This window comes from Lupinus angustifolius, chromosome LG15 (assembly GCF_001865875.1).
Source record: "Lupinus angustifolius cultivar Tanjil chromosome LG15, LupAngTanjil_v1.0, whole genome shotgun sequence".
Lineage (NCBI taxonomy): Eukaryota > Viridiplantae > Streptophyta > Magnoliopsida > Fabales > Fabaceae > Lupinus > Lupinus angustifolius.
Window position 1 is genome coordinate 12510785 of NC_032023.1, and position 12418 is coordinate 12523202.

At 30.8% G+C, this 12418-nt stretch overlaps 2 protein-coding genes across 2 annotated transcripts; both read left to right on the plus strand.

Annotated features, from left to right (window-relative positions):
• Positions 1646–6330, plus strand: LOC109328604. The gene is made up of 7 exons (XM_019562152.1): positions 1646–1919; positions 2010–2621; positions 4145–4326; positions 4551–4789; positions 4888–5084; positions 5569–5694; positions 5788–6330. Exons 1-7 carry the CDS (start codon positions 1758–1760, stop codon positions 5884–5886), a joined length of 1617 nt encoding a protein of 538 aa, XP_019417697.1. The 5' UTR covers positions 1646–1757; the 3' UTR covers positions 5887–6330.
• LOC109327893 (RING-H2 finger protein ATL78-like) lies at positions 11092–11931 on the plus strand. Its single transcript, XM_019561063.1, has one exon. The coding sequence runs from the start codon at positions 11115–11117 to the stop codon at positions 11787–11789; it is 675 nt and encodes a 224-aa protein (XP_019416608.1). The 5' UTR covers positions 11092–11114; the 3' UTR covers positions 11790–11931.

Genomic DNA, 12418 nt, shown 5'->3' on the forward strand with positions numbered 1-12418 from the left:
ATATCTTTTTTTATTACTGATGAATGTAAATGGACTTTTAGGCATAAAAAATGTTTCTCATATAAGGGTGAAAACATATCAGACCTCCTATCAGGGGCATATTATCTGACTTATATCAGATTAGGTCAGACCAGACTTTTTCCGTAAACAAGTCAGACTCAGGTTTTTTGAAAAGCCTATTTAGTTTAACAGGTCAGACTTTAAGTTATCCAAAAAATCTATTAAGCCTAAGATGTCAATCTATTTAGTTATATTATATAATATTTTGATATTATACAATTTTAATATAAGTAATATTATTATTATTATATATATATATATATATGTAATTTTAATATAAAAATATAACTTAATTGTTAGGGTTAAAAGAGTCTAATTAAAAGTAGGAATATTAGCCTATTTAAATGTAAATATAATGGCCTATTTTAATATTATATAGAATAACATGCCTTTAAACATGCTAACCGACTAGACCAGACTTTTAAATAGGTTAGACTTAGACTTTAATTTTTTTTAAACAGACTAACAGACTAAACCTAGAATCCTTCATATTATATAGGCTAAGTCTATTTAAGACAAATGTTTAACCTAACCTGGCTTGTTTTCACCATTATTCTCATATTATTATTTTATTTTATTAAACAATTAATTTTAAGATGTGATTAGAAAGTTAATATTGGGACTAAAATGTCAACTACTCTTAATTTTAAGATGTGATTAGAAAATTTTAAGCAAGGTCTCTGTTCAAGTCTTGTGGATGGAAAAAATATCCGCTGAGAGAGTTAGCCACACATACCTGTGGATGTTCCCGGCTCGGACATGATTGCCTTCAGTGCGAGGTACCTGTGGGAAACCAAAAAAATGAAAGTACAAACTTGAGATAATTTTTTTTCATAAAGTCACAATATAATAAATCGGAAATAATTAACTTATTAAAATAAAAGGTACTTTTACTTATTTTTAATATAATAAATCATACTCTTTTAATTATTTTTAATAATAAATAACACCTTTTTTATAAATTATTATCTGATGTTTTTGAAACCCAATAAATATTTATATATATGTCCCATTATAATCCTTTTCATTCATTTCATGTTTTTATTTATTTTTAATTTAATTTTCCAGCTAGATTATTTTAATAAAATTGTATCATTTTTCCACATTATTTTTTGGTATTATTAAGGGTATTATTTTCTCTTTTAATAAGAAACTAACTTTTTGTGGATGACTGCTCCTCCTAACCAATGTCGTTATGAATCAATTTTTTTTACATTTAATGTAAAGTATATATATATATATAACTTAAAGATTTAATATGTAAACATTGACTATAAGTTTTTTATTGTCAGTAAATCATCACCATCGGTTTGTTAATCATTATTGACTCTCAAATAAATAAAAATAATATAAATAAATAATGAATAATATATCAACAGTATAAAAAACTTTACATTATTAATGTGTAGATTTTAAACTCGTAACTTAAATATAAAAAAGACAGTGAAAACCGAGTAACCACAGCACCTTATACTGTTAAATTGTTAATATTGCCTTTTGATAGGTCGAAAGGCCAATAACTTATCATAGCCCTCCCTCTTCATCAAGATATTATTATAACAACTTCCATCAAACAACAACATAGATCTCCCGCCAGATGTCCACCCCACTTTAAAAACACCTTTCCAGAATTTTCCAGAATATCGTTGAGAATTTTCCAGAATATCGGAATAACTGGTTCTAATTTTTTCGACGCGATGGGAGCGGGATCGTCCACACCGGCGGAGCCGAATATTCCGGCGGAACAAGCGGATGCGGAATCCGTCGCAGCCTCAACCGGAGCTCTCCCTATGCTCAAGAAATCTTTCTCCAAACTCGCCAATCCCGAAACACAAGCCGTTCCCTTCGAGAATCTACAGGTACTAATCAAAAACCTCAATCTCTTCTTCTTTCTCAACTTACAAATCTGATAAGTCATTTTTTATTGCTTTGATATTTTTTTTGTTAAGCGCTTCTTCAGTTTCTCTCGCGAAGAAGGTCGAAGTTACGCATCAAACGTGCCGGATTTGTTTCCAGTGTTGTTGGATCACTTAGGTTCATCTATAGTTGATCAATTTTTCATAGTTGAGAAAGAAGGAATAGATTGGGTTCAATTTGTTAAAGGTTATAACAAAAGCTGTGCTAGGGTATCTGCGTCAATTTCTCTGAACACATTAATTAGATTATTCATTGCAATAACAAGAAAAACAAATTTGGCTCTGAATTTGGAGTTTGAATCTGAGGATGATGATAGTAAAATCAGTGGTTACCTTCGTCCCAATCATGTACTTCTGCTTCTTTATATATGTTGGGTTATGTCATGGGATTGTAGAAATTTGAAGGATTCTGAAGGGAAAAGAAATCTTAGTTTACCAGATTTGGATCATTTGGTATTATCGGCTGTTACATCATGTGCGAAAATTGAGGGTGGATTGGATGCTTGGGAGTGTGAAATCTCAAGCTTGGAAGTTCAACTTCCTGCAGGGAAGTTTGTGACTTGGGTTATGAGTATGGTGCCGTGCCTCCTGGACTGTTTACAACACTATTTTCATGCAAGACTGCAAATGGCACTAACTGCAGGGGTAATTTGTATATTTATATTGAATGCCAGCATCGCTTATCATGTTTTTACTTTATGTTTGTAACATGATAACATGATTAGTATCTTCCATCCTGCCTTGATTACAATTTTAGGATCTTCTGTAGACTGTAGTTACTGCTTGTTTTCTTTTGTTCCTCTTGTTTCACTAACTGTTTATGAAATGAGCTATTTTGAGTCATTGAGCAAAATCAAAGTTCCTTTCATAAAAAGTCAATAGAGGAGGAGTGACAATAGACATTCCACGAAATGTAATTTATGACAATGCTTGTGATGAATTGTTGTTGGTCCAGTTTTTTTTATGGTCTTTTTTGACATATACCCATTTCCTAAAAGGATAAGCTATTAGTTGAAGTCCCATAATTACTTTATTGTATTGTAACATTTTGCTTTTTTGCCATGCCACCATGGTGACATTATTGTGATATGTTACCAGTCTCAAACATGTTTTCAAACATACAAAGTTGCCCTGTAATCCATACAACAATAACCAAGCCTTAATTCCACTAGGTGAGATCGACTACATGAATCGAATCGATGTCATAATGCTATATCATAAGTCATATTCATGGACAAAAAGGTGGAGGTTGTGTTAGGTAGTCGACAACCAAAGTGAAACTTTGTCGAATTTTATGATATGGGTCAATGATGCCATGTAAGTCATGTTTGCCATTTTTATCATTTGAAATACCAAGTTGCATCATTTTATGAAATGTGAAGCTTGCATCATTTTATGAAATGTTGGTTGTCAAACAGCAGTCAAGAAATTGTTAGCTTTCTTCTTTAGTTAGTCAGCATAGCATACTAGAATTAGACTTGTCCAATGATCTTTGTGTTTTAACATCTTTTTGGATGCTAATAGCCTGGTTTGGCCTCTTCTAAGTTCCCTCGTCCATTGCTGCTAATGGAAAACGCAAACTTTTTTGAAGTCCTTTCAGGCTCAAACTTTATGCTTAATTGCTTATTATTATAAAAAAGAAATTCTTCAAATATTTGCTTTTATAGTAATCCTAATATTTTGCTTTGAGATAATTGAAAATGAGGACAAAATCACAGTCATTTTGCCTTCAGTTTTTTTTATAAAAGTTTAAAAACTTGCATGTGCCATGCCATCCTACAATTAAACAAATTAACTATTTTCTTTGGATTACAGTCTTCAGTATTCTTATGTTTCATTTGTCATTTGCGGAGAAAAAGAATTGTGTTTGTCAAGATATTGTGCTTGTGCATATTATTATTATTATTTTCTATATTCTTACCTCATTAGACATTCTAAGAGAACGTATTTGTTTAAGTTACAGAGAAAAAGGATTTGCTTTTAGACCCCTTTCCTCATTTAACATGCTCAGGTTTTGCAAATTAGCTGAGTTTGTAGTTGAATACAATATAACATTGTTAACTAAAACAACATTTTTGTTTTCACCATGAATTATTGTATGGGAGAAAGTATGTTGCATCTGGTTCTTAGTTGTTGTAAGATGGAATAATTTCTTGAATGAATGGCAGGATGAGTTGACCTCCTCTAGTTCCTCTGTTGGAGATATTTCATCAAAAGCTGCATCTGATTATATCTTATCCCACGGAAGGGCATGGTCAATTTCTATCACACAGAGAAGTACAGTAAATGAAGAGATTTACAGAGCTTTTATTAGCAGTGAAGGTGCAATTGCTGAAAGCCCCCTTTATCGGTTTGCATCTCTGGCCCTTAATCATTACTTCATCCTGTTATTTTGCTTTAATAGTCTTGCGAACTTGTTAATATATATTTTTTTCAAAAATTGGGGTGGAAATCTATTGGTCATCCATTGTGGTGTTTTTCCAATTCAGTCAGACTTTAAGTTGTTATGCCCTTTGCCCTGTAACATTTGTAAAAGGAAAGACCTATTGACATCAAATCTCTACTGTGTTATAGGTCATCCATTCATGGAAGAGGCATCAACAGATTTTGGTCTTGTGTTGAAGGCTACAAAGGTCCATTGCTAATTTTGGTCACTGCAAGTTCAGGAGATGCTCATGAGGGGAATTCCATCAATAAAAAATGGGTTCTAGGTGCCTTAACAGATCATGGTCTTGAAAATAAAGATATCTTCTATGGAAACTCTGGATGTTTATATTCCATAGGTCCACTTTTTCATGTATTCCCACCCACTGGTAAGTAGTAGAGGTGTCTGTGTTTATCTCTTTTTAGAGGGGAGAGGGACCAGTTATGTGTAAGCCCCGAAACCAATTATTCATGTTGTTATTTACAGGTAAGGAAAAGAACTTTGTTTATTGCCACTTGCATTCTGCTAGAGTATATGAGTCTCATCCAAAGCCAGCGGGAATTGCATTTGGAGGAACTCTGGGAAATGAGAGAATATTTATTGATGAAGATTTTGCGAAAGTGACTGTTCGCCATCATGCTAATGACAAAACTTACCAGAGTGGTTCCCTCTTTCCAGATCAGGTACAATTCTATTGCTGAAAATACTTACAGTATGAATATAGAACTCGTAACCATATGCTGATTAATGCGTGCATCAAAAGTTGTTGATTCTATGGAGTCATCACTTTGGGAAGGGCTTTAGCTAACCATTGGTCATGGCCAGAGGGATAGTCTCAGAGTTATGCTTGTAGGAATACTTAATCAAAATCCAAAAGAAGTTGCTGATTCTATATCATCTCTGATTGGAACCTTTTTTTGTGTGCTTATTATTATAAAAAGAGGATAACGATCTGGTGAACTCTTCCATGGCTGCGTGATTTCTCGTCATTATCGCATGATAATGTTTTTACTTTTTACTATTCAGTTGAGTTTAAGAACTTCATTGATATTGAGAGTATGAACACTGAAGACAGTATACTGGGATGTTTTAAAGTATTGGCCAATAATTAACTACACCCTTCATGACTCCATACTTATGAGCTGTTTGTCTTGTGATATGTTTCAGGGTTTCCTACCTACTGAAGCTCGGATTTCAGAAGTTGAAGTTTGGGGACTTGGTGGTAAATCAGCAAAGGAAGTGCAAAGCTCTTATAAAAAGAGAGAAGAACTTTTCACTGAGCAAAGACGAAAAGTATGTATCCCATCTGATTGAATTCACTGTTGCAGATATTAATTAAATTTTGATAAAGAACAGCTATAACATGGTCACCATACTATTTTGTAGGTTGACTTGAAGACATTTGCAAGTTGGGAGGATTCACCTGAGAAAATGATGATGGACATGATGTCTGATCCAAATGCTGTTCGAAGGGAAAACCGCTAAGTTTGACAGTTAACAGGCATAAGTGATGTTGTGATTGGTCATTGTTGTTCAGGTTTGTGATCATCATGTTGCTGTACAGAATATAGAAATTTTTATATGTAAATTAATAGTGTGTTTGTGACAAAAAAAATTCACGGTACAATTTGTATGTTCATACAAACAACGATGTATCCTTATCAAATATTTGAAAATTACCAGACAATGGTGTCCTTGTTTCTTTCGTTTTCTGCATTACAACTCACAAGAAAATGAAGAACATGGCAGCAGTTGATCAACCAGAAAACATGGGGGTAAGAAATGTTAAGACATGTGCGTAAAGCATAGTATACTATGGTTCTATATGGTGTGACTATCCACCATTGATATTCTATCAATTGTGCTGGTGTTGTTTCCTGTAACACTTTAAACAATGAGTTCATCTACACATGATATGATTGGCCTCTTGACGCTCTCTTGGCGCAACAACCTTTCATTTTACTCCTCAGCATGTTTTGCCCATAACATCATATGTAAAACTCAATTATTTTGTTCACCAATTTTAAATAAACAAAACTCAATGAGCATTATCTTTAGATGGTGTTTAGTACAAGGAATGTATGTCATTCTTGAAAGGAATGTATGTCATTCTTGAAATAACACTAGAATCTTAAAAAAGTGTCTGAAATGAGGATGTTGGATTTCTGTGATATTGTTTGCGAGATTCGACCTTCTGCCAGCTTCAGTTTTTCTGGTTTCTCACCTTTTTATATGAGATAGTTGGATATCTGTGATTTTCTGTATATGATTATTTAATTCTCCCAGCTTCATAGGAATAAGTTTTGCCCAAATATGATATTCCAAACAATCATATTTCCCATAATGTTCTAACAAATAATCCTTACACAACCAACACCTTATATATATATATATATGTGTGTGTGTGTCTATCATGTATTTTGTTATAATACGAAGGTAAGAATGGAAATTAAGCTTGGCGACAGCGTCATAGGCTATGCACATTATGAGCAACAAACACCACCTTTATTCATTTCTGGTTACAAGATGAACACGGAACCTGATCTAAAAATAAGTCAAATTATGCAGATTTGAAATTCCAAAAGTAAAATATAGCAGCTTTACATAAATATTAGCAGCCGATAAACAGAGCAAGTGTAAACATTAACTTGGTAGCAAGGCACGTTAATGTTGCTACTTTAGCATGAGACTGGATAGAAGAATAAAAAAAAGATCAACCACTGAACTATGCCAAGTAGTTTAATCATACCAATAGTGCAACACTGATAGATATCATTAACCAAGCTACTTGACCAGGTTGTAGAAATTGCAATTTTAAAAGGATGAATTCATTTCAATTGAAGCCAGCAGGGAAAGAAAATAAAGAGATTCAATCGGTAATCACAGATGAATTCAAGGGGGACCCCCTCCCACAAAATTGTACAATTTTCTATTAAATTCTTTCATTGTTGGATACATATTTCATCTAGGTTCACTCTTTCCAAATTTAATGAAAATGATTTACTCATCACTTTTCTATGGTTTACATCTCTTAATTTTTCTATCGAATTTCTCACTAAGACAATATTATTCGCAAAAAACATACATTAGCTTATCCGTCCAATTTTTTATCAATAATCGTACACACCTTATTTCTCATCTTGTCTTACCAGTGTACCACAACTTAAAATTGAAGTGTCTAATACTCTTGCATTCTTCCCAACTCACTTGGTTTCTTGTAGACACATAAAATTAATCTTCCTTTATGTCATTGTACTAACTATTTCCATTGGTTTTTCCCTTTAAGAATGGCTATATTTGATGTTCTGATTTGAATCCCATCCATGAATTAGCTTATTTACTCATACTCGTTCAGGCTAATACGGAAATCCTTATTTGTTTTTCACTATATCTAGGTTGTGTTGCAGTGATCCTTGCTCTTTTGAAATTGTACCTTAGTGATGCCTTGCTTCTGGGCAATGACCTAACATTAATATTATTACATCATTAATCTATATCATAGAGTTTCGACAAAATTTTATATTGATTGTCGACTGCCAATTAAGTATCTTTTTGCGAGTAAGAATTTGTAAGGGAACGAATGGAAGAATATAGTTCCAGAACTATAAAATACACTTATAATATGACTTTAAAACTTTCTATTTTTCATTATCCTTCAAAACTAAACTCGCAAACCAACAGAGATAAGGGATTGAGAGAGCGAAGGATTGGAACATGGAAGCAAAGGAGAAAGTCTTCAAACATATTTGAGTTTTCAATTCTTTTTTATAATATAATATAAATCATTCATATTTTATAATACAATCTAATATTTATGTAATATTATATTCATAGATGGTCACAGTATTATTCCCTCATCATTTGTATTATTTTTTATGAAAAATCAATATTAATTAAATATGAATATTAGATAATGCAATAATATTATATAAAATTCATACACTATTAGTTATATACTTTTTCCTTTTTATAATAACTGCATTTGTAAAAAATATTAATTATTATTTTACTTTTGTCCTAAATTAAATAAAAGAATTTAATATTTATATAGTATTAGTGTGAAAATGTTTATACTCTCAATTCATTATTCATGTTTAATACTTTCGCCATCAATGCAAAAAACTGTGACGATGCCCATAATATCTAGAGAAGTATAATTTGAATTGGATATAATCAATGAGAAAACAATTATGTATTAATAAGTTAAAAAATTTTAATTATTATAATATTGAAAAGAGCTTAAAGATGATATTATAAAACCAAGCTGCCACGAGGCACATCCTACTGCGTGTAAAGTGGAAGATAAAAAGGCCATTACCAAAGGTTCACCTGGTGGAGAATCCATATGCCTAGAGATTAATTCTATCCTCTACTCCAAATTCTAGTATAACATGGAAATTGCGGTAAGCATACTATTGTCTCTAAATAAAATGAAAAAAAAAACACGATTTAAATTGGAAATAGTGTAAGAGATAATAATTTATATATTGATAGTATATCATTTATTGAAATTAAATTAAATTAATATACATGAGTAATTGATGAACATATAAAAAATTAGTATTAATAGTAGATCGATATTATTATTTGCTCCTTATTGGATTGCCACGGCGACTATCTAGGCATGTGGATTTTGGAAAATAATATATATAGTACTAGTGTTGAATAAAAGTCTCGTATAATTATATAAAAATAGGTATAATTCCTTTTTGTAAGAACAAGGATCTTGTATCTAAAATCATTATATTCTCCTATCCTTAGTTAATAAACTTTCATTAAATTATATAAAAATATTATTTTAGAATTTTTATTTTTTAATAATGTGATACTTTTTCATTTGTTTGAAAAAGGAAATTAGGAGATTTGATATTTGTCCCTTTTGTAAATGGCTTTTCTATTGAGGTGGGGTCATTCATTCCACTTTATACGCCATAGCATGTGCCCTGTGGCAGCTTTAAAATATCTTCTAAAGTGTTTTTTATAATAAATATAAGAACAACTTTTTTATACTGATTATCAAATTTGTCATTTACTAGTTTGTTCATTTTATCTTTTCATTTAATTAATTAATAGTTATATTTTTTCAATAAATTAATAGGATATTTTGATAATAAAATCAAATAGTTTATATAAAACTTTGAAAATATTCATGAACAATATGTTGATCTAGTAGTGTAAAACTTCATTAGATCCTTATAATGACCAAAATGTTAATGGTTCAATTCTTGAAAACGACATTTGTAAGGATGAACAATTACATACCCAAAAGAAATTAATTCTTACCCAAAAGAATAAACAATTATTCTTGGCAACTTTAAAAATATCCTTTGAAAAGAAAGAATTAAACACTTAAAATGGAAAAATCTATGCATGACATTCTAATAATTTTTATCCTTTTATTATATCATTCGCGATTCATATTTTATTATCTGTAATTTCTAAATATATATAATAGAAATAAATGGTGAATGATATATTAATTATATATAAATCTTTATATTAAAATTAGATAAATATTATATATATTTTGGTTTAAATTACAGGTAAGACTAGTTGCATCCAGTTGCTTATAACTCGCCTTTGTATCTTCACAAATCAATTCGAGCTCGATATCATCAGGCAATAAATATTATATGTATCTAAAAATAATATCATGTTGTACATGTGTAGATATTTCATAGATATTATTTTTGACTTGTATTTTATAATAACTAAAGTTATGTCAACAAAACAACCATGACCGGCCAACACACTTTCTTATGTATGATGGTGGGAATTTAATAATTGGTGTGTACGTGTAAAACAATATATTTATCGTTAAGATTAATTTACAATAATTAGAAAATAACCCAGTCTAGAATATGAAATCCAATACTAAATACTGATTTTCACATGACTTCAATAAATTTTTAACAATTATTTTAAATTATTTCAGAATAAAATAATTTTAAAAAGAGTAAATTATATTGACATTTTCTGAGTTTTAGCAAAATTACATAAATCACTCCTCACTTTTTTACACATACATAAAATGTGATAAATGCAATTAAGTTAACCAAAACATGATATATTATGGAGACAAGTCCAAATAATATATGAATCAATATCTCTTTATTATTTTTGATTCGTTACGATAAAGTATAAGAGCAATTTAAACAATATCTCTTTAGATCTGTTGATGTATTTTGTAGTAAAAAAATAATGAAGATACATTGATTTGTATATTATTTGGAGTTGTCTCAACAATATATCATATTTTGTTTAACTTAATTACATTTATAAAAAAAAATTGTGTATAATATTACACTTATTTCTCATACAAGAGTACTGAGTATAACAAAAGTATAAAATTTAAAATTTTTATATATATAAAAAGTGAAGAATAATTTATATAATTTAACAAAACTCAGTTTCCAATATAATCTACTATTTAAAAACTAACACTTCTCCGTATTCTACTACACTAGTTCACAACTTCACATGTACCGAAGACATTATGAATTCCATTGTTTCATAGATATGACGGCACTACTCCTCAAGAATATTCTAATTACTAAGAAATAAGTCACTAAATTAATAATCATTTCGTACTCAAATCAGAACCAGACACCAAAATCCACCATGTGAACTTTCCCTATATAGTCCCATGAGATAAACACTCACAAGAACCTCTCTAAATAACAAATCAACATTCACTACCTCTAGCAAAAAATATGTATCCTTCTACTTCCTTTACTTCACACCCTCTTCTTGAAAACTTCAACTCAAGAAGGTTACTCCAAACCTCACTTAAACCACTCAACTCAGTTAACCCCCCAACTTCCACAAATATCCACAACTCAACAGAATCTAGTAACTTTGATGCAAATGTTGTTATGGTACTCTCAGTCTTATTATGTGCTCTAATTTGCTCACTTGGTTTAAACACAATCATAAGATGTGCATTAAAGTGTTCAAATTTAGTTGCCAATGACTTATCAACCACCAATACTTACACTCCAACTGTGGTAGCAAACACAGGAATAAAGAAGAAAGCACTCAAGACTTTCACTACAGTGACTTACTCAGCTGAGTTAAATCTTCCAAGTTTGGACTCAGAGTGTGTTATATGTCTTTCAGAGTTCATAAATGGTGATAAGGTGAGAATTTTGCCGAAGTGTAACCATGGTTTTCATGTTAGATGCATTGATAAATGGTTAAGTTCACATTCTTCTTGCCCTAAGTGTAGACAGTGTCTTATTGAGACTTGTGAAAAGATTATTGGGTGCACCACAAGGCAAGAAACCTCATCAATACAACAACCTATGTTGCTTGTGCCTGAAACGATTGTAACCATAGCGCCATTAGAGCCAGAAGGTTTGGTTCTTAACTATAGGGAAGTTAGTTAGTTTAGTACTATTTACTTCTTTGTCAATTGTATAATGATTAGAGAGCCACTTAATCAACCATAACCAATGCAGTGGTTGTTGGTGAATGTGTACAGTTTGAACCCCAGATGTGTAAAACTAGTTCAGATTGTAATTGCATTCATTTTTTCAGTAAGGAATTAATCATTTTTAAAATGTGTAGTCTCTCTCGACAAATATTGCTCTTAGGAATTAAATCATGAACCTTTTATCTTTTTTGGATTTATCGAAGCCCTTTCACGACAATGAAGATAATTAGGAACTTAGATTTTTTCTTCACTAAATTTAACTTGAATGACTCAACAAATCAAGCTAGATTGTAAAAGTTATTAAGTTAATTATTTAAGAACCTGAGCATGCAATTACTAACTATAACATGTCTTTAGTGGATATCAAGTAAGTCAATTGATGTTTTTTAATTTGTTTTTTTTGTCTCCCTCAAGGAGTCACCACAAATTTTTGATGGGATTAATCTCTCTTCTTAGACATGTGATATTAACATCTTATTTGGAACCAGATTTTTGTATTTTTTTATCTATAAAAATTAATTAGTATAATTTTTTATTGAGTGAGGATCCACTTACTCTAATAGTAAGTTTTTTGAACTTACT